We start from the raw sequence: 27,572 nt of genomic DNA on the forward strand, positions 1-27,572 counted from the left end.
GCATTGGTTTCGTTATGGTGGTTTCGAATCTTTGTTCATTCTAATCTGGATTCTGGAATGCCCTCCCTTTCTCCTTATATCCAAATTCTACCAACTTTTCAAAACTTATCTTTTGAATATCTTTTTCATTCTCCTATGCTTTCACTGTACTGTATAAGTACCTTTATAGCAATTATATCTTTTTAGTAGATTTTTGTTAGCAACAGATTCGGTAATTTAACACACCCTACTAGGATAATAATAATGAATGGATATAATGCTGTCCTGAAAGTCGAGGCTTAGAGGTTTCCTTCAGGTGCTCTGGTTTCCTTAAATCACCCCAACCTCTCAAGGCTTACTAAAATGTCATTTTCCAAGAGCCCATAAACTTGGGACAGTCTCCTTGTGTACATGTCCTTCACTCTTTTACCTTCTTCCTCCCTCTTTCTTATTACTATATATTTGAAGTATTAAGGTATTGAAGGTATTAAACTCATGTACATATCACCCAACTTCCACAGTTCACAAGTGACCCATCATGCTTCTGTTATACCCTCACCACTCTCTCATCCTTGGGTTATTTTGAATGATTTTGAAGTAAATCTGTGGCAATTATCTTTGTGGGTTGTAATGTACTTGTCTGACTATCCCCTCCATCAAGACACTGTGGCAACACTGGGCCTTTTAGTTTTGTATTTGATTCTTCTTCTTCTTCTTCTTCTTCTTCTTCTTCTTCTTCTTCTCCTTCTCCTTCTCCTTCTCCTTCTCCTTCTCCTTCTCCTTCTCCTTCTCCTTCTCCTTCTCCTTCTTCACAAACCCTTGTTTTGAAGGCTGAGCACTGGGTCTTAATTCATCTCTGGGTTCCCTGGGCCGACGCAGTGCCGAATATGTAGCACATTTTCAGTAAGTATTTCTTAATAAAAATGAATCAGTTAATTTATCACTGCTCATCTTGACCCAAAGTCCTAATTCTTTGGTCCATACATCTTGGCCTTCAGTAATATTAAAAACAGCATGTCTCTATGCCAGATGATTATTGTTTCAAACATGTCCATTTCTACATCTTATGTCTGCAATGATAAATGTCAGAGCTTTGAGTCAGGAAACATACACAAGGGAACACAGTGTTTTCTGCGAGATGAAACAAGGTGTTCTTGGTTCCTCAGTCTCAAGACAGCTCCCTCCCCACAGTCACTGGCCTGAGGGTTTGGCTTACCGCTCTCTAGGGTTGCTTTCCATTGACGACAGAATTGCAAAGCAGGGCGTCTGGGTGGCTCAGTCCATTAAGCATCTGCCTTCAGCTCAGGTCATATGGGATGGAGCCCCACATTGGGCACTCTGCTCAGTGGGGTGTCTTCTCTTCTCTCTCCCTCTCCCACTCCTTCTGCTTGTTCTCTCTTTCTCTCTTTCAAGTAAATAAATAAAGATCTTCTCTAAAAATTAAAAAAAAAAAAAAAAGAACCGCAAAGCATGGCGCAGTTTCCCCAGGGTTCCTAGTATCGTGTATAACACAAACAGTCCCAAGGTTATACTGAACTTTGAGTGTAGTGCTTATTAAATGCCTCTGCTTGGAGAACAGACTCTAGAGCCAGATCGCCTGGGGCCCAATCCTGGTTCTACTACTGGCTACCCAGAGAGAACCTAGATACAGTGAGTTAATCTAATTTGTTTCCTTATTTGAAAAATGAGGATAATATGAGTACCTACTTCAGAGACTGTTGTAAAGATAAAATGAGCATATGCCATAAATCATTCAGTCCTGGACATCTATTTTTAACGTTCCTAAAATGAGGGTGTGTCTTGTGTGTCATGCCTCTAGTTTTTTCCTCTAGTGGTACTTGAGGTAATGGTGTATAGTTAAGGAGCTTTTATTTATTTATTTATTTATTTATTTTTAAATAAGTTCTGTGCCCAATGCGGGGCTCAAATTCACAACCCTGAGACCAAGAGTCACGTGCTCTACCAACTGGGCCAGCAAGATGCCCCCTCGGGCTTTCAGATTCAATAAAATACAGTAGAGCTGGAGCGCTCAGAGCAGGGCCTGACATGGTGAGCATTATGTGTTATTGCTATTGTTTAGCCCTAGGAACCAAAATATTTAAAACTGCTTAAGAAAAAAAGAGCTAAATGTAAGCTCCAAATAACTTAAATGTTCTGTTATGAGATGCCATTTCAGAAACTTTCAAGTACTATCCAAGATTCCTCTTTGAATTCTCTCCTTCTACCACCAACTGGTCTCTAAACCCTTCTGGTTCTACTTTTCAGATATCAGATTCATTCTTCTCTGTTCCCACTGCTGCAGGAGTTCAAACCTTCATCCTCTCTCACCTGACCCGTTGTAATCCTGGTCTCTGTTTCCCAAAGGAGACAAAAATAATCTCTAATGGAAAAATTTGATCTCATCAGACTCTAACCCAAAACTCTACAGTTTTCCCCAAACCTGGAAGAACATATCTGCCCGCTTTTGCTTCCCTCTCTGGCCTTTCCTGACTTTTTTCAACTCCCTCCGTCTGCAAACCTCGGTCACTCCCATTCATCCTTCTTCATCTCCCGAAGTCTTAAAATATCTACGTTCTCATCAACATTGTATATAATCTTATTACAGTGTTTTTTTAAACTGGGGTTTACAACTATATTCTCAAAAAGAGTCTTTAGGGTTTTTTTCTTATTTCAGTGATAGTCTTTTTATCAATGGGATATGAGCATCTCTGATTATCTGGCTGTCCATCTTCTGAAAGAAGTTCAGTGTCAATGCCAGGTTTGCATTTCGTTTACAGTTCACTGGTGCCACGTGTCACTACTTTCATTGTCTTGGCTCAGTGATTAGAAGGAGAGGCGGATGGTATGAAGTAACGTGATAGGGACAAGTTTGAACCAAGTGAAAGTCCAGTGATGTCATGGCCCACTGTGTGAAAGAAGGTTTTACAGTTTCTCAAATGGAGAACAGCAATGGGAAGAAGGAAATCAACTTGATCAGGGAGGGGCAGGGATTGCAAAAGAATTCATGAGGTGCTATATATTCCTGTAGTAAAGTGGCAAATGGTTTTCATCAAAACAGTATTATATTAGATTAATCAGATTAATTTGAATTACATTGGTTTGGACTTTTAATGCTTTGCTTGAAAAGAACGTATAGATTTACTTCGGTGTATAGGAAAGCGAGAGCTAAAACCACAGATAACTTGAGCTGAGTGTATATTTCTACACTTTCAAGTCAAACATTAAAAAAAAATTAAGTCCTAACTGCAAGGCAGTGTCCTGTATTGGATCCTAGAACAGAAAGAGGACGTTAATGGAAGAATTAGGGAAATCTGAATAAAATCTGTGGTTTAGTTAATCGTACTGCTTCAGTGTTAATTTTGGAGCCTTGGTAAGTGTGCTGTGGTTGTGGAAGACGACAAGTGTGGGGAGCTGGATGAAGGGGGTGTGGGAACCTTCTGTGGTGCATTTACAACTTCTCTGCATGTTGAAGATTGTTTCAAAATAAAATATTTTTTAAAAATAAGCTAAGCCAATACTGAGGGTTAGATTTCTTTTTTTTTTTTTTTAAAGATTTTACTTATTTGACAGAGAGAGAGATCACATGTAAGCAGAGAGAGAGGGGGGAAGCAGGCTCCCCGAAGAGCAAAGAGCCCGATGTGGGGATTGATCCCAGGACCCTGAGGCCAAAGGCAGAGACCTAACCCACTGAGCCACCCAGGTGCCCCCTGAGGGTGAGATTTCTTATCCCCTTACCTGAATGCTCATTACTTAAGGTTGAAAAATTTGTAACTTTTTATTTACTTATCCACATTTCCATGGATTCCTAAACTGCGAGATACATCGTCAGATCTCTGCTGAATTGAAAGTGACTTGCCCCGTGCAGACGCTGCTAAGTGTGTGTTGCAAGAATTAATAAGAATAAAATCAGGGCGCCTGGGTGGCTCAGTGGGTTAAGCCTCTGCTTTCAGCTCGGGTCATGGTCTCAGGGTCCTGGGATCGGGCCTCGAGTCAGGCTCTCTGCTCGGCGGTGAGCCTGCTTCCGCTTCTCTCTCTGCCTGCCTCTCTGCCTACTTGTGATGTCTCTCTGTCAAAATAAATAAATAAAATCTTAAAAAAAAAAAAAGAATAAAGTCACCAACTTCACTGTGTGGAAGGTAAGCATTCTAATTTAATGCCTTATATAAGTCTCCTCTCTTAATCTTCACCAAGACCGGTGCAGGAGGCAGAATTAATTTTCCAATATTACAAAAGATGTTAATATTTGTTCCATTTATGTAAAGGGGTATGTGATATGCTAAAAATACTGTTTTTTCAACTTTTCTGTAGGTTTGAAAGTTTAAAACAAATTTTGCCCCAACTTGCATGAGAGACAGGAGGCAGACCTTGCGTGAGTGACTGTGGACCGCCCCTTCTTCCTCCTAGCAGAGCCCTTCCCCACCCGGGAGCCTGGGGTCCCACCCGTGCCCATCTCCGTGCTTCTCTGCATCATCACTTAGGGTTGGAACAAATTTCCATATCTTAAAAATGCTATTAGTTTTCTCTTGCTCTACAACAAACCGCCACAAACCAAGTGGCTTTCTGGTACATCTCCAGTAAGGATATTAAGAAATCTTAATTCAGGATGATGAAAGTAAGGCAGTTCCAAGTAATAGTTTTCCAACAGGTAGGTCACTGATGCTGAGCTTTGGTTTAGAATTGTAAGAAAGACTTCAAACATTCCACTTGTTCCTTGATGGGAAATTCGAACAGGAAGACTAAGTTTTTAGGGTCAGCCTTGTCATGGAGAGACTCAACTGTTGGGGGGTGGGAGTGGGTAGTGGATCACAGTCACTAAGTTAAAGCTCCACAAATGCATGAAAGGACAATTTTGCATCTTTTTATCAGTATTGAACTTCCTTTTACTAATTAAAAATAAATATATTTTTTAAAACAAACAAACAAAAAACCCACATAAACATTGGCTCAATAGCTCTGTAGGTCAGAAGTCTGGCACAGAATGGCTGTACTTAGAATAAGGCAGAAACAAAGGTGGTGGCCAGGCTGAGTTCTGGGCTGGAAGCTCTGGGGGAAAAATCAGCTTCCAAGTTTATTCTTGTCAGCAGAATCCATTTTTCTGCAGTTGAAGGACTGAGATCCCTTGTTTTCCCGGCTGGCTATCAGCTGGGGGCCATTCAGAGCTCCCAGAGGCCAGTCTCAGGTCCTTCCTCTGAGGCCCCCAGAGGCAGCTCACTATATGGTCGCTTGTGCTCTTTCAGGCCACTCAGAGCAGGTCTCTCTGATTTCCTCCCCTGTGTCCCACAGAGAAAACTCTTCTTCTAAAGGGCTTGTGTGAGTAAGTTAGGTCCTATCGCAAGATCAACTGATTAATAACCTTAATTACACCTGCAAAAATCTCTGTTGCGGTGTAACATACCATAATATCCTATCGAATGCACAGGGGAAGGAATCACAGAAAGGTGAGGGTCACTGGGTCATTTGAGATCACCGCCAACCACACCTGAAGAGTCATCACCACTGCCATCAATGCCACCACCCGGCACAAGCTGTCTTTTCTGCCGAGGGAGGAGACTGTCACTCCTCCCTCCGTGCAACTGAGTCCTGGCACACAGCCAGGATTTGACAAACCCCATCCGGTTAAGCACACCATGTGTTCAGCTGCTACGATGTGTAAACACCATGTTGGAACTGAATTGAAGTGCCTTGAGGACTTGCTGTAAATTTCTTGTAGTTTTATGTTATCTTCCGACTTCTTTACCCTTGTTCCCATGTACCATGACCATACTCATTCCTACATTTATTCAGCAAATATTTATGGAGTTGTTACTGCACACCAGGCACAGCTCGGACATTTGTCAATATGTCTGCTCTAGGCTGTAAGCTTCCAGAAGGCAGGTTTCAAGTGAAATTAAATATAAGAAAATGCCCGAGAGATGACATTATTATGCAAAACTTGGTCATAACTATTACTTTCTCGGTGAGCTGAACTGGGATAGAGATTGCAGAGTGCATACTGGATAATGGTGACATTTTCTGGAATGAGAATGCACAGTGGTTCTTTATTTTTTTTCTTTATTTTTATATGACCCTGTGTTAGGCCTTTTGGCCATTTCATAGGGGTTAGACAAGAAAGAAAAAAGAGTATACAGTTAACTTTTTCACCATTAGAAAGATTCACTTTTAAAATTTTTTTTAAAGATTTACTTATTTAGGGTGTCTGGGTGGCTCAGTGAGTTAAGCCTCTGCCTTCAGCTCAGGTCATGATCTCAGGGTCCTGGGATCGAGCCCCGTATCGGGCTCTTTGCTCAGCAGGGAGCCTGCTTCCTCCTCTCTCTCTGCCTGCCTCTCTGCCTACTCTGTCAAATAAATAAATAAAATCTTTTTAAAAATAAGATTTATTTATTTATTTATTTATTTTGAGAGAGAGAAAGAGAGAGCAGGGAGAGGGCCAAAAGGAGAAGAAGAAAGAGAATCCCAAGCAGACTGCTTGCTGAGCGTGGAGCCCCACTCGGTGCTCAGTCCCACAGTGCATGAGATCATGACCGGAGCTGGAAACAAGTCAGAGGCTCAACCAAAGGAGCCACCCCGGTGCCTGGTGGTTTGTTTTTTTTTTTTTAATATTTAATGTTTTTTTTTTTTTTAAAGATTTTATTTATTTATTTGACAGAGAGAGAGATCACAAGTAGGCAGAGAGGCAGGCAGAGAGAGAGAGGAGGAAGCAGGCTCCCCGCCGAGCAGAGAGCCCAATGCGGGACTCGATCCCAGGACCCCAAGATCATGACCTGAGCCGAAGGCAGCGGCTTAACCCACTGAGCCACCCAGGCGCCTGCTTTTTTTAATATTTAAATCCACAAATGTCCAATGGTAAAATAAACTACAGAATGTTTGATCATGGAAATTTATTCCCTGGTTATGACACATAATAGGCACTCGACATCTGTTGAATAAATAAATAAATGAATAGCCAAACTAAAAAAATGATGAAAGCTGTATTATATGCATATTATTAATAAAATAACATTTCATAAACGTTATTGATGTAAATTTATTACTGTTTTCATTAGTATTATTAATACGGGCATTTCATGGTCTCCAGTGGACCAGAATAATTTATTACCTACATTAAGCACAAAATTAAGCTGGACTTTAGATTAAGTCAGGTAGTTTTGTTTGCTTGTTGGATTTGGGTGATGGGGGTGGGGAGGAAGTTCTCTTATTTCCAAGAGACAATAGGATCCCGGCTTGAAGTCTCCCCATTTCCTTCCCCTTTCTCCCTCCTCCTTCTCAGGCATTCATCAGCCAAATATTTATTGGACCTTGTGTGTGTTAGGAATAAAAGCCCACAGAGGAGAGAGCCCACACTGCTAAGGAAACCAGGAGAGGGAGAAATCAAAGCAGGGCTGCTGAGCAGTACAACAGACTGGGAAGACTTCTTACACTTGACCGCAGACACCTTCACTAGGACTATGCCCCAAACCAGACCACAGTCATCCCCCGCGCCCAGCCCGAGACTGAGAAGCTATCTCAGTAGATATTTCCTCCTCAATCACTTACAGTTTGCATAAAGAATAGCAAAGATGAATGTGCGTGTATTTCCAGCCTGTTTGGAAGGGGAGAGCTGCAGTGTTTCATGCATGGACTTCTTTGAATAAGAACAACTCTTTACTGAGAGTGAACTCAGGCTAATTACACTGCACAGAATACAAACGGGTGATTTCTGTGCCGGAAAGCTTTTCACGACCTCTCCTTATGACGGAGTTGCCGGCTGGCATTATGGCCACAAGCAAATTCATTCCGTCAGAGCTCACAATGTTCTGATCTCAGTGGGTCTCATGCGTAGTTATTTGTTGACTTAGTCTTGAGGACCGAATAACTTGACTACAATACTACAATATGATGTTCTGCCTTTGAAAAGTGTTGAAAATGATCAGGTTATACCGAAAGACAAAAGCCACTGATTCTAGGAAAATGCAACTCATTTTCAGGATGACTTGCCTGGGCCTTCCAGAGCTGTAGGGCTTCTGGATCTATAGAAACAGAGACAGTTACATGTGTGAGATGTACAAAGGACCCACGCAGGCACACAGGGCCCTGTGCTCAGAAAAGCCTTATACTTGGATTAACACTCTGCCGTCACCATCATGAAATTCTTAGTAATTTTTCAACAAGAGCCCCCACATTAGATACCCTTTCTTTTTTCTTTTTTAAAGACTTTATTTATTTATTTGATGGAGAGAGAGAGATCACAAGTAGGCAGAGAGGCAGGCTGAGAGAGAGAGGGGGAGGCAGGCACCCACTAAGCAGAGAGCCTGATGCGGGATTCGATCCCAGGACCCTGAGACCATGACCTGAGCTGAAGGCAGAGGCTTGACCCACTGAGCCACCCAGGTGCCCCTGGATACTCTTTCTTATGCATAGTGCATAATGGGCACATCAAGGAGGGTCCCCTAATTTATTGGGGGGATGGGGAGGCTTTCAGAAAGAGGAAGGTACGGGGGAGATCAGGAAAGCTGGAAAGCTGCAGAAGAGACAGTTGAGGAACATGGTGCATTTCAAACTAAGGCAGTTGGGACTTCACCCTGGGGCTAATAAGCTTTGAGCCAGAGATCCATGGCCAGATCTTCAAAAGATTCTCTCTCGGGCTGCTGTGCCAGCTAGCTTTGCAGAGTGCAGTCAAGTAAACAGTGACTGCCATTCTCTGAGCGAGGAGGAAAGCCCGCATTCTGCAAAGCAGTAGGGAGAGGTAAAAATGGATCAAGCAAATGTTCAGGGAGAAGAATCAGCAGGCCTCAGTGATTGTTGTTAAGGCTAAGGTAGAGGGCCAAATTCAGGGTGCCTCCCGGCTTCAGGGGCAGGCATGATAGCATATCGCATAAGAGCAGACTGCGGAGGGGTGTGAGAGATAAATAATTCAAGATGAGATTTATAGTTAAGATGTCTGCTCTCATCACATTAATCTATAGACTCAAGGCAATCCTAATCAAAATCCCAGTGGGCTTTTTTTTTTTTTTTTTTTTTTGGTAGAAATTGACAAGCTGAAAATGTGTAGAAATACAAAAGTTTTTTTTTTCCAAAACACATTTGGGGGAAAAAAAAGTTAGAGGACCTGCACTACCGATTCCAAGACATACCATAAAGCTATGGTAATCAAGACAGCTTCCAGAGTAAGAATCAGCAAACAGACCTTAGAAGAAAATAGAAGGCCCACTAGTAAACCCTAATTTATGTAATCATCTGATTTCCAACAATGGCACCTAAGCAATCCAGTGAGGAGAGGAAATTCTTTTCAACAAAAGGTGTTAAGGCAGCTGGATCTCTAGTTGGGGAAAAATAAACTCTGAGTCCTACTCCACACCCTACAGAAAAATATGAATTCAAACTAGGTCATAGATCTGAACATCAACGTTAGACCATTAAGATGTTAAAAAGGCAACCCAGGAGAGTACCTTGTGACTTGGGGGAAAGGCAGGGTCTTCTTGGGCGGCACACACAGAAAGAGCTGTAATCATGTAAGTAGAACTGACGAGTTAGAGGTCATCAAAATTAGAAACTTCTGACCATCAGGAAACATGGTTAAAATGAATAAGCAAAACACAGGCTGGGAGAAAATGCTCGCCACACGTAGACCACAAAGGACTGGGGTCTCGCATGCGTCAGGAGCAGCAGAGAACCAGCGCACAACTGAGACGGACCTACAGACGGTCGGTCCTGCCAGGGAAAGAAGTGAGACCGGGAGGAGGTGACAAACACTAGGAGGCAGTCGTGTGTGTGTGCATGTGCGCGTACATGCGTGTGTATCACGTGTGTGAGCTCATGTGTGTGTGGACACGTGTGTGCATGTGGGCACGTGTGTGCGTGTGGGCACGTGTGTGCATGTGGGCACATGTGTGCGTGTGCTGTGTGCCCTGCAGTGGGAGTTAGGCGGCGGCAGGGAGGACAGCAGGCTGTGCTCAGGGGCTGGGGACAGCTGAGCTCTCAGAGGTGCAGCGGTTTCAGGTGATGACGAGGCGCGGGGAGTGGCCACAGGAGCGGAGCCACAACACAAGACGGGAAGCTTCTCTGAGTGGAGGACCTGGGGACTGTGGAGGCAGGCGCTGGATGTTGTCCATGCAGACACTCAAGCCATGCCGTCTTCGGCTGGAGAGATATTTTCACTGAGGAAGGACCAGATGATGACATTTGCATCACTCGTCACATTTCATTCATTCATTCATCCATCCATCCATTCTTTCATTCAGGAAGTCCTGCTGATTAGTTTTCCCTGCAGCCAAGCAGCCAGCCACAGGTCTTTTCCTGGTGGGTCTTGTAGTCTCTGGGGACCTACCATCATGGACACATGTCTCTCCTTTCTCTCCTCCGTTCCTAGGAGGGGCTGAGGGTGGCGGTCAGCTGGATGTCAGGAGCCTCGAGGGGGAGGGGCTTCTCCCCAGTCACCCTCTTGGACGCATCTAGGGCAGCAGCACGAGTCTCCCCAAAGGTGTCCTTATGGGAGGGTCCCGGTGGGAGGCAGAGGAAGGTTGACACGTAGCTGGGCAGCTTGCCCTGGAAGATGGTTCCCAGGCTCCCCAAGGCTTCAGGACCAGTGGGAGGACACAGAGTTTTCTGGAAAGAACAGAGAGAGGAGAACGGGGGTGGGGGGAGTGTTGGGATGACCAGGAAGTTTGCAGGGTAGGACGGGCTAGTCATCGAAAAATGAGGGTCCCCAAGGGCCTCTTCAAACCATGGACACAGGACATAAGGCTCAGGCTCGTACCCAGCTGGACTGCAAGGACTCTGCCTAGAGATCTCACCCCTGTTTTACTAATACCTCGAAAGCCCCGCTTTGTAAGTCGGTGTGAACGACTTCACTTAGTGCACAGGTTTAGCCGACTGCCATAGAGAGGCGACCGGGGGCACAGAGATGGTTCAGACAAAGAGGACATGGGTCATCCCCAGAGCTGACCACAGCAGGGTTCCGGGCAAGGCTTGCCACTCCAGCCACCTACACAGTGGCTTGCTCCCCAAAAATGCTGGCTGTGCAGGGTTGAGGTCAAGGTGGAGGTCAAGTGTTAAGAGACTGGCATTCCTGACCTCTGAAGTTACTGGGAGCAGCGAGGGGCTTACGCTCACGGCTTCAGCAAGGTTTATCCACAGTTTATGAATCAAGGATACGTTATTCACAGCAATGAACAGTATATGTTTCTTGAATAATCAAATATCTGATTGGTATCCTTATTAAATGTAATATTTTTCAAGGTAATTTTGAGAATCCACTTATTAAACCAACATTTCCCGGCAACCTGCTTTGTTCCAGGCGCTGTGCGGGGTGTTGGCGACACAGGGAAGAGTGAGGTGTGATTCGTGGCCTCCGCTGGCTCACAGCCCAGTCGTGGGGACACCTTGTTGGGTCATCAAGACCAAGGACCACAGCCTCACGCACTGCATGCCGTGCAGAGAGGGATGGGAGACATCAGGAGGTGTAGATCCAGACAAGGACCTGGAAGGGTGTCACAGGCGGGTCATGCTTGAGCGGACTTGTTTGTTTTTAGGCGACCTTTTTTAAGTATATGGTCTTTGCAGGTGCTTTCCTTTTTTAAGTAGCTTTACTGAAATGTAATTCACATTCTATATGCTTTTCAGTATGTTCATAGATCGTGCTGTCATTACCTCAACTGGTTTACCTTTTTGCGACCCCAGAAAGAAACTCCACATCCATGAAGAGTCACATTCCATTTTTCCCCGAACCCTTCCCTCTCCTCCCCTCCCCTGCCCTCCCCCAACTCTAGGCAACTACTCATCTACTTTCTGCCTCAGTGACTGGACTATTCTAGATATTTTATATAAAGGAATCTTATAATAACACGGTCGTTTGTGATGAGCCCATCACCTAGCTCCTACACCTAGCACCATGTTTGCAAGGATCGTCCACAGCAAAGCCTGCGTCAACACCCCATTCCTTGTCATGGCCGAGTAAGAGTCCCCTGGATGGACATAGCACGGGCTCTTTACCTCTTTGCTGGCTGATGAGCATTTGGGTGGTTTCCAGTCTTCGGCTATTGTGAATAATACTGTTATTAACACATGAGTCCAGGTTTTCGTGTGGACATTGTCTTCATTTCTTTGGTATGTACCTAGGAGTGGAATTGCTGAGCCATCTGGTCACTGGATAACATTTAAGGAATTGCCGAATTGTTTTCCAAAGTGGCTGCACCATTTTGTATTCCTGCCAGCTGTGTATGAGGGTTCCAACACGCCCACGTCTTTGTCAACACTTGCCTTGCCTTCCCTTCTGTCTCCTTCCCTTCTGTCCCCTTCCCCTTTCTTCCTTTTTTTTTTTTAAATAATAGCCATCTTAGTATGTATGAAGTGGTGTCTCATAGTGTTTTTTTAAATTTCTTTAAAGACGGATGATATTGAGTACATTTTCATATGCTTACTGGCCTTCTATATATCATCTTTGGAGACTGTCTATTCAGATCCATTGCCCATTTTTAACTGAGTTGTCTTTCTATTATTCAGTTCATCAGAGTTCTTTATAAATTCTAGATACAAGTTCCTCATCGGGCATACGATTTGCAAATATCTTCTGCCCTTCTGCGGGTTGTCTTTCCAGTTTCTAACGCAGTCTTTTTGAAGCACAGAAGTTATTTATTTATTTATTTTTGAAGACTTTATTTATTTATTTGACGGACAGAGATCACAGGTAAGCAGACAGGCATGCAGAGAGAGGAGGAAGCAGGCTCCCTGCGGAGCAGAAAGCCCGATGCGGGGCTCGATCCCAGGACCTTGGGATCATGACCTGAGCCAAAGGCAGAGGCTTAACCCACTGAGCCACCCAGGCGTCCCAGACGTCATTTATTTTTTATTTTTGTTTTTATTTATTCAATTTTGTTTTCTTTTGCTATTTGTGATCTTGGTGTCACACCTAAGAAAGTTTTCCTCAGCCCAAGATCGCAAAGACTGACTGCTCTGCTTTCTTCTAAGGACTTTATAGCTCCACTCGTTCACTGAGGTCTGTGATCCATTATGACTTAATCTTTGTAGATGGTGTTGGGCATCTCCTTTGATTGTTTTCCTCTTCTCAGAGAATTACCGAAGTTCTCTGCCGAGGACAGAGCTGGGAGAAGAGAAATTGAACATATGAGGGGAGAGGAGAGTTTGGAAATACTTGTCCAGAAGAGTGGAAGGTAAAATGGAACAGGGAAACAGAGGACATTACTGACTGTATCAAAGGCGCGATGTAGGGTCCCGGTCATGAGTGCCAAGGGAAACTGGAGGGGAGTGTAGAGTCAAGAAATCTGTACAAACAAGCCTACTTATACTAGCCTTTATCTTCCTAGTTACTTCTTCTCTACCTCCTACACCTAGTCCAAACCTCTTTGTCTGATCAATTCACAAATTGATTATTCTATGCCTAAGAGAATAAAAGCTTCTTGCTCTGCTCTGGTCTTCTGGTCTTCGTTGTCTTGTGAAGGCTCCCAGGTAAACATTTAATAAAATTTCTGTGCTTTTCTCCCATTAATCTGTTTTATGCCCTTCTGATTATTGGGTCCAGCCGGAGATTGAACCAGGCTGGAGGAGAATTTTCCTCCCTACACTTTTTAGTTGACGGGATTCACCAGCCGCGCATCTCAGCCTGACACATTCTCTGTTTCCTTCAAGACCATCAGCGTGGTCCTGTGTTTGCTCCGACTACACACAGCTGCGTGACACAGGCACATCACAGGCCAACAGGTGGGTTTTCCCAGGGCTGGATTTTTCTGGCCATCAAGGAAAGCAAAACAAATAAGGGTCAAGAGAGCTTTCAGGGCGGGCAAAGCGGCAGAATCAGTATATGGCTTGTAAAGTTTAGGGAGGGAAGTGAGGGCGTGGCAGGGTGATGGCCAATGAGGAGATGATGGATGTTGGTCCCAGGGGATGCACAGGGAGGGCACTAGGAAAGTAAGGGGGTGTTTTTTGGGGGGAAATAATCCATCCCTGGTTACTGAGGTCGCCATCTATGTTGGCTAACTGCCTTTATCTAAAGAAAAAAAGAAAACTTTTCGTATTTCTATGACGAGCAGTAACAGGAAGGCTTGGTTCTTGGTGTTTACATTTCAAAGGGGTGGTTCCTGGAGCCTTAAGGAAGACCTCTCTGGGTTGTGATATCAGCCAGAGGCTTCTGCGGTTTTAAAAAAGATTTATAGACACGTCAAAAGCATACAGGTAGGATTTACAAACATTCTTTTCTCCAGCAAATGTTCTATTAAAAGGAAAGGGAGACAGGGAAGATCTCGTTCTTTTGGGGCGATAGGGGAAGATCAGTCCCTTTATTTTTGGATGTGGCAGTAGTCAGAGAGCAGACTCCGGGTACCGAGACCACTGAGGGGGTCCCAGTCAGTGGTAATATTGAAGGCTAAGACCGCAGGAGTAAAAGACAGCTGGACACCATCACTGAAGGAGAACGGTTCAAAGAAGTAAGAGACCAGGGTATGGCCGGAATCATTTCAGTATATGGTGCCATCACCAAGTGTTAAGAGAAAGGATGTGTGGGGAACTAAACTCTTTGAGCTTTGGGGGTCTGTGGAGCACCATACGAAGCGGGAGCAGATGGTATGTCTAAGCTGTGCTGTCCAATATGGTGGCTACCCTCCGTGTGTGACTAGTCAAATTTAAATTAATACAAATTAAATAAAAGGTAAAATTCCACTCCTTAGGGTCACTAGCCATAAGTGCCCAATAGACACAAGGCCAGTGTCTGCCACATAGGGAAGGCAGCACAGTTAGAAAATGTTTCCTTTCCACTGGATGCAGCGGAGTTCCACTGGACGAGACAGCAGAGATTCAAATCTGGGGAGAGGTGTTAGGGGGTTGGAGGAAGAAGAACCTGGAAGCGGCAAGAGGGAGCAAGGAGGGAGCAAGGAGGGTATTTCCCACTGGAGCCCCAGCTCTAGTAGGTGTGGGGGTGAAAAGCAGCCTCCACTTGAGAGAGAGCTGGGAGCAAAATGGTGGCTTCAGGGAAAGCCAGGTTGAGGTCAGCGCCAAAAGGTGAGGGAGAGTGAAAGAAGTTAGAACGCCAGGCATGTGCCGTTGAGGGTTGTGAGTTGCCGAGGGCACAGGTCCAGGGGCTGAGGGCTTGAGGAGGGATAGGAAGATGGACAGAAGGAGTGAGATGGGAACTCCTATGGTTTCCTGTGGTGACTGAGTGAACAGGGATAGACGTATATCGGCCTCGAGGCCCAGAGTGGGGCCAGGCTGTAAGCGGAGGTGGGGAACAGGACCTCTCTCTTCACTGCCACTTCTGGCAGGCCTGTGAAGGGAGATTTTCTTTTTATTTAAATATAATTTAACAATGACAGAAAAGTAACGAGAATAGCGCAAGGAATTTCCATAGATATAGACATATGGTGAGACCCTATGTAAAAAGTGAGAAATACATATATCTTTATATGTAATATACACATTATTATTATTATTTTGAACAATTCAAGAGTAATTTGAAGACATTATGTCTCTTTACCTGCCCCCTATTCCAGCTCTGGAACTACCTATCTCTCCCATTTCTCCGTCTCTCCTTGACTATTTAAGATTAAGAGTTGGGTAGAGCAGGACGAGTGGAAGACAGTAGATTTCAGAGCTTGGAACAGGAGGTGGAATGTGTAGCGCATTATCGCATTTTAGTGGCTGCCACCTGGTGGTCTAGATGGCTGTGGATTTTACTATCGCTCAGTACTTTTCTGGAGTTTAAGAATGAATTATTATAGGGGCACCCGGGGGGCTCAGTCACTTAGGCATCTGATTCTTGATTTTGGCTCAGGTCCTGATCTCAGAGTCGTGACATCCAGCCCTGCATCGGGCCCCGTGATCAGCAGGGCATCTGCTTGAGATTCCTTCTTCCCCTCCCCACACGTGTGTGTGCGTACGTGCTGTCTCTCTGTCTCTCTCTAAATAGATAAATACAATCTTTTAAAAAATGACTTGTTTATTATTAAAAAAGTTGAAAACACAAAGATCAAACAAAGGAAAAGACACACCTATCATGCCACTTTCTAGCAATAACCTCTTCTAACATCTTGATTTATATCCTTTTAAGAGGGATATAGACAGGGGCGCCTGGGTGGCTCAGTGGGTTAGGCCGCTGCCTTCGGCTCAGGTCATGATCTCAGGTCATGATCTCAGGGTCCTGGGATCGAGTCCCACATCGGGCTCTCTGCTCAGCAGGGGGCCTGCTTCCCTTCCTCTCTCTGTGATCTCTTCCCTTCCTCTCTCCTACTGTGATCTCTCTCTATCAAATAAATAAATTTAAAAAAAAAGAGGGATATAGACACATGTATTGTTACATTTACATATTATTTCTTACACAGTTGGAATCTTAACAATGTCACTTAATATTCCTCTAAAACATTTTCTTTCTTTTTTTTTTTTAAGATTTTATTTATTTGTCAGAGAGAGAGAGCACAAGCAGGGGGAGTGGCAGGCAGAGGGAGAAGCAGGCTCCCCACTGAGCAAGGAGTCCCCACATGGGACTTGATCCCAGGATCCTGGAATCATGCCCTGAGCTGAAAGCAGCTGCTTAAATAACTGAGCCACCCAGGCATCCCTCCTCTAAAACATTTTCAGTGGCAGCATGATTATACCATTATTAGTTTGCCCAACTCCCCTTTGTTGGTCATGTATGGTGTCTCTAATTTTCAGTCTCATAAATATAATGAAATGACCATGGATGTCACCAATGTTTAACATACAGAGCCACTATTCACACACAGAGGTCTATCTTCATGACCTTGTCAAGCCATGTAAAATTTCTAAAACAGAGTCGATATAAGAAGAGCAAAAAAATTCTCACTTAGCTTCCCCTGATTCTCCAAGAAGTCTCGGCATTTAAGCTCCTTGCTTTAGGTGATCCAAAAATATTCCCTGAGCAGGAACTCAACACCAAGAATGTGACAGTGAGTAGAGCAGAAATGTCTGATCTAGAGTAAAAACACAAGCACACTGGGGTTGGGCACATTGGAATATTTGCACACATCCTCTCTTTCCATTTTTTTTTAAAGATTTTATTTATTTGAGAGAGAGAGAGAGAGAGAGACAGACAGAAAGAGAGCATGAGCTGGGGGGAGAAGCAGATGGGGAACGAGACGCAGACTCCAGCTAAGCAGAGAGCCCAATGTAGGGCTCGATCCCAGGACCCTGGGATCACAACCTGAGCTGAAGGCAGATGCCCAATTGACTGAGCCACCGAGGTGCCCCTCTCTTTCCATTTTTATCATAATTCTCTAAGTAGACCTCAAAGTCCCCATTTTCCAGGTGAGGAAAGTGGAGTCCAAGGAGTTTGGGTATGTGGCAAGTCAATAAATGCCAGAAATGGGACGGGAGGTCAAGTTAATAAACGCCAGAAACGGGACAGGAGGTCAGATCCTCTTCGTTCCGAAGCCAGAACCCAAAGCCCCATGTGGCTCTTCTCTACAGCTTCTCCCTGAGGCACTTGCTGTGCTCTCCTTTGTCCAGGGCTAAGTACATCAAAGATGTGTTTGAAGTGACTGAATGTGTGAGTGACAAATGAGCCCCAGCCAGGGCGGAATCAGTGTCTTCCAAAAGAACCCTCTGAGGGGAAAAAGGCACCTGCAACAGAGAGACAAAGGGAGGAAAAGAAGCCAAGAGTACCCAAGGAAGCTCATTCTCCGAGCGCACCTGGACCGGTTACTTAATAGGGGCGGGTCACTGTGCTGTATCAAGGAATCCCCAGAAAAATCATAGAAGACAGGTACATTTTACATTCTCTTTTAGAGTCCCCCAAAAGTCAAGTCACTTGTTCAGTTTCACTCGGTGAATGACTATAAGAGCCAGGACAGGAGTCACGGATGGAGGGCTGCTAACTCGTTCTTTGGACAGGGCAGTGGAGGGCTGCTAACTCATTCTTTGGACAGGGCAGTGGAGAGGAGCTTAGATCTGATTGAGCAATACGCACACGGAGGTAGAAGAATGAAGTCCAAGTTCCAGGTCTACCATTAACTGCGCTCCCGATTCGATCACTTAATCTCCTCGGGCTGCTTTTTCATCTGTGAAACAAGGACCAGGGCATTCTTGATCATATACACCTCATTTTATGCATCTCCCGTTCTGCTCCCGGGTCTGTGTTCATACCTTAGTGAGCTAGGACACCTTAAAATTCTGTTGACCACACTCGCTTTCCTCAATCACTAGATTGAAAACGGATTTATTTTTGCGCCCCCTCCCCCACCCCCCCACTGCCTTGCAGATACTGAAAAAACAAAACAAAACAAAACAAAACAAAACAAAACCAACAACCACTCCTTAAATGAGCCTTCTCCTTAACTTGATCAAAAAAATCACGAGACTTTACGGCCTTGGTTTGTCCAACCAGAGGAGAAGCCATCGTGATAGTTGTCCTTAAATCACAAGGGTATTGGCTGAATGGGAAAACATAGATCAAGGGACTTCAGGCTCATGGAGAAAGATGCTGGCATCACGGCGGCATTATTACAATGGCGCACGGTTGGGGTATAAAACTTTTCTACAGAGCATCCAAGAGAAGGAAGTGAAGGGAACGCTGACAAGCTCGCCGCAGCTTCCAAGTACTGTCTTGGAAGCCTCCAACGCTATTCTCTCTCACCTGCAAGACAAGCCTAAAAGATGGGCTTGATTGTCCCCCATTTTCAGATGGGAACCCCGCGGCTCAGCAAGGCGAAGCAGCTCAGCCAATCGCCCGATACCAAAGCCTACTCTGTTTCTCCAACACCCTGCTGACTCAGCGGACAACGCCACTTATACTCATCTCCCCCGGCGAGCTGTCCTTATAGAGAAACTTCCCTGGGTTCTTCTCAGAAAAGCCTTGAAAAATGTACTTGAGCCACTGACAGGTGGAATTCTGTGTCTGTGTTAAGTGAAAGGTGCATCCTCTGAGGGTTCTTTCCACGAAGTAACAAAGAGATTCAAAGGGCACTATCTGGGAGAGGCCGGAGAACAGCAGACCAAGTAGGCCAGCCTGGTCCTTCTGGTTCCCAAACTTGACGGGACTGTTCCGTCTTGCATAGACTCCAGCTGGCTCCATACATAACCAGTGCCAACTGCAGAAACATTTCTGGACTCTGCAGTCAAAGCCAAATTCATAGTAAGCTGGAGATGATTCCAGGCCGATAGCATTTCCTCCCTCACCTTCAGTCCCAGGAAGAGGTAGTATTCTTTATAACCCGGGTCGTGTCTATGAAGCACTTTCCATAACCTGTGGGTATTTTCAAAGCCGTGGTCAGGGCACGTAAACTTTTGGTCATTTAGGTATAGATTTCAGACTTTGGCAGGATGGGAACAATTGAAGGAACTGAACCCGGGTTGTTAAATGCTGCTTCCGGCTGGTATATGAAAAGGAACCACTTCCCTTACAGGGTGGGAATGATGTTTTGTATTCTCCAGATCTACCAATGGACGAGGCTCCATGACTTTGGGTGGATTTCTCATTTCTCTGTGTTAAAGGCTGATTGATTATAGGGAAACTTGAAAGAATAACACAAGCCCGTTCCAAACTGATGAGTACAAATGTTGCTTTTGAACACTGCAAATCGAAAGACCCTCGGGGCAAGACGGTGCTGTTTTCATCTCCCTCTCTCTCCCTAGGTGTTTTTTTTTTTTTTTTTTTTCCCCTTTTCTTTAAGATGTAAGTTGTCCAACAAGATCTCTTTATTTGCCTTTGAAATCAAATGTATCTGATTCCGGTTCTGAGCTGTAGGAAATTGCTGATGACTTTGGATTATCCTTCACTGATAAGATAGGCTTGATAATTTATTGATCTTGAAAAAACAGGCAACAGAAGGATGCCAAATCTTATGAATAGTTTCTAATCTCAGTCCTGCCCCAAAGCCTAAGTCTGTGTATGTATATATGAATATGTATTAAAAAGTAACAAAGAGAGTTATTAACTGTGGTTATTTTCAGACTGTGGAAATACAGGTGATTTTTTGACTTTCTCGTTTACACTTTTCTGTGTTTTCCAAATTCTCTATAGGCAGCATAGAATTACATTTATAAGCAGAAAAATGTTAGTTGGAAACAGCCAAGTTACCTCTACAGCAGTAGCCACCAACAATCACACATTCCAACAGGTAACAAGAAGCTCACGATGTACAATAATCAGAAAGATTTTAGATTCAGAGTGGGAAGATTTTAAGTAAGACAAGGAACAGTGTAGGTCCTCAATAACTTCTAAATCGGATAGCCAGATGTTATTTTGTGTCGAACTCTTTTTTTATTTCATGGAACAAGTGTGTTAGAGGAAGCCATATTTATGGAAAGAATGGTGCCAGAAGCAAAGTTGGGGACACTTCTAAATGTGTTGCCCAACATCTGAGAAGCCAGGGCGATGGCTCAGTATATTGAAGAAAAATGTTGTCTGAAATGGAAAGCACCCATTCTCCCACAGGCTGGCTGAGAGCAGGACAAAGGACCCTTGGATCCCACGGCATTCCCCAGAGACACGACACCCAGCAATTTGTGTAACTTCTGGGGGCATCCCTATCCTCTTTTGTAATTGAGTTTGTGCCCAGCTCTACAGTTCCGTTTTGCCTAGCTGGAAAGAAATGTCATTATTGGGTCAAGTACAAGATTGGAGACCCTGGGTTGAAGGTCCAAGACGGCCACTCCTTCTCTGGAATTACCATTTTTACCTCCCTGTACACACCAAGTTTCCTCATCCCTTGGTTTCAGGTGTCCTCCCTCAGGAAGATGTTGCAAGGACTGACTAATAATGCACACGAGTGTCCCAATACCGATGAGGCACTGTGCAGGTGCTGGGAGTTCCAAACTGCTAATTCCGAACCCACAACAGGATTGTGGTGTGACATGTGACCTTTACAAGCCTCCTGTCTGGGCTGCGTCTGAGCCTTCTCATCCCAGCATCTAGAGTTCCGCCTGACCTTTCCTTCCAAAGATCCGAAAGCATTCTGGGCAGTAGGTTGATAGTCTCACTAGTTTTATCTAGTAAGGGGAATCTCAATTCTCAAGGAATTCTTCAACACCCTCCACCAAAGATAATCCTGAGATTTTTATCTTTCCCAGAAACCACTGAAAACATTGTCCACCGGGAAGGATATGCTCGCACTTCCTCCTCTTACTCCAGAGAAAATGAATTCTTAGAGCTTTTCTTTTTTCAACATTCCCAGGTTAATTTCTGCGGGTTCGTCCTCTTTTTTCAAACAGGACGGATCGCACACCGCGGTAGTGAGACCCTGCCTTTTAAATCCCTCCTACATCCAGGGCCGTTTCGCAGGGGGGTAAGGTGAGGTGGGCGCGTGGGACCGGGAGTTTCCTTGGCGACCCGGGCACGCTCACGCCCACACGGACAGCAAGGCTTGGTCCTCTGCCCAGGTGCATTCCAGAAACATAGGTGGACCTGTTGCGCTTCTTCCCACAGATCAGTGCTCTCGCCCAAAGATTCCCGAGCCCCCGTGCCGGGTCACCGCCGGGTGGGGGTGGAGAGCGAGGCGGTGGCCGCGGGGACCGGGCGTCCCCGGCCCGAGGACTTCGCCTCGCCCGCCCCTCTCGGTCGTGCTGGCCCCGTGCACTCTGCAACGTTGTGGGCTGGAGACCCACCCCGCCCCCCCCCAGCCCCGCCCGATGGTCCTGAGAATCCCGCCGGGACCCACCTCCCCACCCCGCCGCGGGCGCACCCGGGGCTCGCGGGCGGCCACAGCCCGGCCCCGTATGCAAATACCCGAGGGGCGGGCGGGGGCCGCCTCCCCGCTGCGGATAAAAGCCCGGGGCGGGGCGCCGCGCCGAAGCCGCTGCCTCCCGGGAGCCGGCCGAGCGTTCCGTCCCCGCGCCTGCCTGCTGCACGCCCGCGGCCGCCGGCGCCCGGTAAGGACGCGCAGCGGGGTGGGGGACGCGGGGCCACCCGAGCCGCCCCGCAGGCCCGGCTCCCCGGCTCGCTTCTGCCTACGTGCGCTGTCCCCGGCCGCGTTTTCTCCGTGGGGACCAGGGAACCCGCGCCTCCGCGGCGCCCTCCCGGGGCCGGGCAGGTGGCATCCCCGCAGCTTCTGCGCGTGCGGCCGGTTTGTCGCGAGGCCATCAGCAGACGAGACCCAGAGGAGCTGCGTTGGCAGTGCGCGGGGTCAGGAGGGACTAAGGGGGTCTCGGCGTGGAGGGAGGTGGGGGGCAACCAGAGAGCTTCCAGGACGGGTCTCTGACCTGTTTTTGCCTGTTTGCCCCGGAGCCCTCGGTGGTGCCTTGCGAGGCGCTGGGACGGGAGGAGCGGGCCGAGGGGGGAGCGGTGCGGCCGCATGCACGTTTGAATGAGCAAAATTAATCGCCTTTGGAAGCTGCAGGCACTGGACAGAAACTGCTAGGCCCCGCACGTAACGCACCTCTGCAGAGTGGACGCCTGTTCTTAGGGAAAAACAACTTCAGTAGTTCCCCCACCACCTTACCCCCCCTTCTTATTTGGGAACAAGAGGAGTTTTTCTGAAGAGTTTTTAAAGCTAGCACCATTCTCAAGGTTGCTCAGTTAAGATCTGGGGTTTGTCCGAGCTGTTGTGAAATTCCCTCCTTGTCTCATTCCCGCCTTTACCCCATCCTTCTCTGAGTCCGGGAAAGTACAACGTGGAGAGTATTTTAGAGGGCCCCACGCAGGGGCTCTCTGTGCAGGCCCTCCCCCGTTTGCATTATGGTATGAGAAGAGGGGGAAACCGAGGAAGGGGTAGCCACCTTTCCCCATCTCTTCTCCCCATCCCTGTCCTCCAACCCTTAAAAACCAGTCAGAACCACCCTAGGGATGGAGCCCTGAGGGCTTTCAGAGTTGCGATAAGGAACTGCATGCTGCTTTGTGCCTATGGTGTCCTTGGAACTGGAGAATCAAATTTGGAAGGTCGAAGGGGCAAAGTATGGGAAAGAATGGGAAACTGGTAAACGCAAGACATCCCGGAGAGGATTAATTCTGGTGGAAGGGAGTGCTGAAGGAATAGAGATATTTGACGCTTGTCTCCTCCTGTTTCTGTGTGTGTTGCTGTGGTTCTGGTCAGTAACTGCGTAAAAGAAGGCTGAAGCATGTCGGAGTTTTGGTTAATTTCTGCCCCTGGCGACCAGGAAAATTTACAAGCTCTGGAGAGGATGAACACCGTAACTGCCAAGTCCAACCTGTCTTATAACACCAAATTCTCGATTCCTGACTTCAAGGTAAAATTCCTGGACCGGAGGAAGGAGGTGGTGGGTTAGGGGTGGGTGGCTTCTGGGAAGTCAAGGAGACATCACAGGGCAAAGACAGTGACGTTGATCCTCACTCAGCCTGGGGCTGAAGATGAACCGGGCACGCCAGTGGTCTGGATGGGACTTCATGCCACCGTCCGAAGTTGGTTGTGGTGTGTGTGGACTTCCAGACCCAGGACGAAAGGAGCAGGAAGAGATGGGTGTGGTGGAGCAGGGTGGGAAGCTTCAGGATCCTTCTGGTTCTGGTGGGGAGGCAGGAAGGGAATTTAATGATCGGTGGGCAGACGGCAGAGAGATGTGACAGCACAGAGACGGGAGGCAGGAGACTCTCAGGGCTCTCGCAGTGGAGAACAAAGTTAGAATGAAACAAACAGGAAAGAGCAGCAAGGCGAGCACAGTCCTTTTGCTTCAGAAGAGTGGAATTGTTGCCGTGCTTCCCAAGACTGTACGTTTCCAAAAGGAAGGCGCTTGAGGCATTTCTCGATGACACCTGTGCAAATGTGCTGTGGCTGCTGGAGGGATGGCCCCAACTGACCAGGGGCAGCTCTTCTTGAAAACTGCCATATAATCTTTCAGACCGCAGTCTGCCCTCTGCGCTGGGAGCTGCACCGTCAGCACCGTAGACATTGGGGATGCCGCTGTATTTGCTGGTGTTTACTGAGCACTATGGTTGGGGCCCAGCCACTTTAAACACATCGTCTGGAATCTTCCAATCCCAGGGATAGATCAGGAAGGGAGGAGAAAGGAGACCAGGGCTGCAGATCTGGTAATTGGCAGCACCTGTTTCTGAACCCATGTGTCGCTGCCTGTGTCAAACCTGCCCTGTTTGTCCCGTGACCCCCGCTGTGAAGGTCAGGGAATCAGCGAACACTCAGCACTTTGTGTAAGGCAGAGTGTCAGATGGGAAGGAGCAAAGAGAAGAGACAGGACCCTCCCCAAAGATGCTTAACGTCAGGTTGCTTGAAAAGAAGCAGCTTCATATACGAGACATGTCCGGGCCTTCTTATTTCCTAATTTCCTTTCTTAAAGTATTTTTTTGTAAAAAATATTCTTTTATGAAAGGATAGCTCCCACACAGCGTTAATCCTGATTGCTTTTTAATGTCTGACTGGTGGTTGATGACCTGAAAACAAAGCCTTTCCTTCTGGTTCTGTGGACTAGACCTTTAAATACAGTTTTGGACTCTAATAACTGTCACTTTAAGAAGCGGAGTGTTATGAGTAATGGGAAAAGAAAAGGACTTGCATGAATGAGGAGGTGGGAGGGGGAGTTGGTTTTCTGCACCCCCAAGATCGTCATTAGTAATAGCAGAGAAGAACAGAGACGGGGTTGGTTGGATATCTTGAAGAAAAAAGGCTTTAGAAACAGCAATTTCTTTCTTTCTTTCTTTTTTTTAAGAGTTTTATTTATTTGAGAGAGAGAGAGAACATACTGGGGTCAGGAGGCAGAGGAAGAGGGAGAAGCAGGCTTTTAGGCTTCTTACTGAGCAGGGAACCCGTGCAGGGCTCATCCCAGGACTGTAGAATCATGACCTGAGCCAAAGACAGATACTTAACTGACTGAGCCCCCCAGGTGCCCCAGAAATGGCGGCAGCTTTGACTTGCTTTCTGGTCCATCTCCTCAACTATGGGGATGAATCCCATGACTAGCAGACGGCTATTCTAAGAAGAAAATGAGCTGGGGTCTCACAGTGACATAGTGGTCACTCCTTCCTCTGGCAGAAATAGGATAGTTTATCCTATTGGCAGAAATAATAATAACAACAACAGTAATAATAATTTAAAAATTCCCCAATTCATTGCTTCTCTTAACAGCCCTTCCCAGTTTCCAGTTCGGCCACTGACCAAGAATAACTAAGGGGAGATGGAGTTTAGAGAACTCTTTGCTGTTGCTGAAAGTGACCTAACTCTCCCCTACCTTAAAGCGTGAACCTCTAACTTCTTTACGATCTTTTTAGGTGGGGACCTTGGATTCCCTTGTTGGCCTCTCCGACGAGCTGGGGAAACTCGATACCTTTGCTGAAAGGTAAACTATTTCTTATTTACTGCATACAAGTGAGAATTGGACAGTGTTGTCAAGGGACACAGTGCTCTTGCTTTGGCCAAGCCAATCTTGTCCACACCCGGTCCTAAAAGTCACATAAGGGCATCGGGTCAACAGCAGCACTTGGGGGCCCTTGAGTAGTTTTGTTTTTTTTTTTTTTTTTTTGGCTGGAGGCAGCGTTTTTCCGGGGGCCACCTTCAGAATGAAGAACACTGTGTGGCATAAGGTACTGAAACTTCTAGAAAATAATAGAGCCATTTCCCTCCAGGCTTTTGTATTTTAAGGTTCTTGGTTTGGTTTTGTGTTCGTAGTCATATAAGCACATCATAAAAGATTCGAAGGACAGACGGAAGGCTATCGAATGACAAGAAGTTTCCCTCTCGTCTGGTTTCTTCTCTCCTGTTCCCCAACTTCCCCTCTTAGGTGGCAACACTGTTATCAACTTGGGGGCACCTTCTGGAGACAGCCTGTACGTGTACCACCAATATGAGTATATTCTGGAAAGCAGGTTGAGAACAAATAATAGCATCTGTCCCCCACCTTGCTTTTCTCTCCTCATCACGTATCTTAGACATAGTCTGGTGTCAGTCCATAACTGGATTTTTTTTTAAATGGTTTGCATTTTAAAGATTTTATTTATTTATTTGACAGAGAGAAATCACAACTAGATGGAGAGGCAGGCAGAGAGAGAGAGAGGGAAGCAGGCTCCCTGCTGAGTGGAGAGCCTGATGTGGGACTCTATCCCAGGACCCTGAGATCTTGACCCAAGCTGAAGGCAGCGGCTCAACCCACTGAGCCACCCAGGCGCCCCACATAACTGGATTTTTCTGTTGGGCTATATTAGCTCGACTGGAGGTGTCCTGATTTACTAGTATTTCCCTGTTGATGGACATTTAAGTTTTCTGTCTTCTTCTGTTCCAAACAATGCTGCAGTGATGGTCCTTTTTTTTTTATTTCTTTGTACACGCCCTGGAGTGGGATAATTAGACACTGAAATGCTGTGTCAAAGAGTATTTGGATGTGAACTTGTGCAGATATGCCCGCATCACCTCTCCAAGGAATTACTCCCATTCCCAGTCCCACAAAAAGTGTGCATATGAGGATCGTTTAAAGTCTTAAAATCATTTTTTTTAAATTGTTACCCATCTGGTGCATAATCACTGGAAAATACCGATAGATCGTAGAAAATCATGAGACAGAAAATGCAAAACCCCAGTAATTATACCATTTAGAGAATGCTACTGCAAGCGATGTTATGTTGTATTTGCAGTAGATAAATCCAATTTTTTCTACAGATATGCTTGCGTACATTAATAATGGTGACACCATGTTATACATATTTTATAACTTGCTTTCTCTTCATATCTTTTTTTTTTAAGAATACTTATTTATTTGAGGGAGAGCGAGAACGCTCACATGAGTGGGGTAGGGGGAAAGGGGGAGAGAGAATTATAAGCCGGTTCCATGCTCAGGAAAAGCTGTAATAGAGGAGGTCCCAAGAAATCTTCAAACACACAAAGATAGAAACAGCACTTACTTCACACTGAAAATGCACATGTTCAGGCCCCACTCAGCTGGAAGGGAAGCCCAGGAATCTATTTTTTTTAATGGGGGAGAGAAGCAGAGAGAGAACATTAAGCAGGCTCCATGCCCAGTGCAGAGCCCAACATGGGGCTCGATCTCACGACCCTGAGATCATGACCTGAGCTGAGATCAAGAGTTGGATGCTCTCTCAACCATCTGAGCCACTCAGGCGCCCCCTCTCTTCATATCTTTGGATCACTGTTGACTGTTCCACTAGTGTTACACCACAGGGATTTGCCAGCATTTGTTTATTTGGGTGTTTTAAAAAATAATAATAATAACCCTTAGTTTTGGTGCATCCAGAAATGCGGTGTTTAACCAATGTTCCCATTTGATTGAAACAGAATGCAGAATGGGGGTAGATGAGGAAAACAGTCCAAGCAGGCCAGGTCATGACCAGAACACAGACCCGGGGCCGACGGATTGATCTCGCTGCCTCCGTAGAAGGTTTCAGATTCGCTCAGGGCGAATGTGGTGATGTGATGGGTCAGTTGCCTTTTTTACGCATTTCCTGGGAGCCCTCGAGGTCACACTGGGAGGACCCTTCATCTGCAGACTGGGGCTGTGAGCTAGAAATGTGTCCTGGGTTCTGTTGCTGTTCACCTGCCCCCTTCCCTGGGCATGAAAGGAATGCTTTGTTAGTGACATTTTGCTACCTGTGGGATGTTGCTCTGACCACAGAAAGACAGTCCTGGTCACCAGGTCCTGGGCAGCGCACCGTCTTTGAAAAAGAAAACTAACCTTTGGCTTTCTTATCTGCAAAATGGGATAATAGTGAACATCTCTGTGCTTTCCCAGAAGAATGAAGAGGAGTAAAA

General features: G+C 46.0%; 1 protein-coding gene across 5 annotated transcripts in view; it reads left to right on the forward strand.

Moving 5' to 3' along the window:
• Positions 1 to 21,703: 21,703 nt before the first annotated feature.
• Positions 21,704 to 27,572, forward strand: part of ATP6V1C2 (ATPase H+ transporting V1 subunit C2) — a 53,217-nt gene continuing 47,348 nt past the window's right edge. For all 5 annotated transcript variants that reach the window (XM_082745515.1, XM_082745517.1, XM_082745516.1 and 2 more), the window contains exons 1-3: positions 21,704 to 21,783; positions 22,944 to 23,097; positions 25,085 to 25,152. In XM_082745515.1, the coding sequence (XP_082601641.1) occupies positions 22,969 to 23,097; positions 25,085 to 25,152 (197 nt within the window). In that variant the 5' untranslated portion in view covers positions 21,704 to 21,783; positions 22,944 to 22,968. The remainder of the gene's footprint in view (positions 21,784 to 22,943; positions 23,098 to 25,084; positions 25,153 to 27,572) is intronic.

This window comes from Mustela nivalis, assembly GCF_964662115.1.
Source record: "Mustela nivalis genome assembly, chromosome: 8".
In the NCBI taxonomy this organism is placed as follows: Eukaryota; Metazoa; Chordata; class Mammalia; order Carnivora; family Mustelidae; genus Mustela; species Mustela nivalis.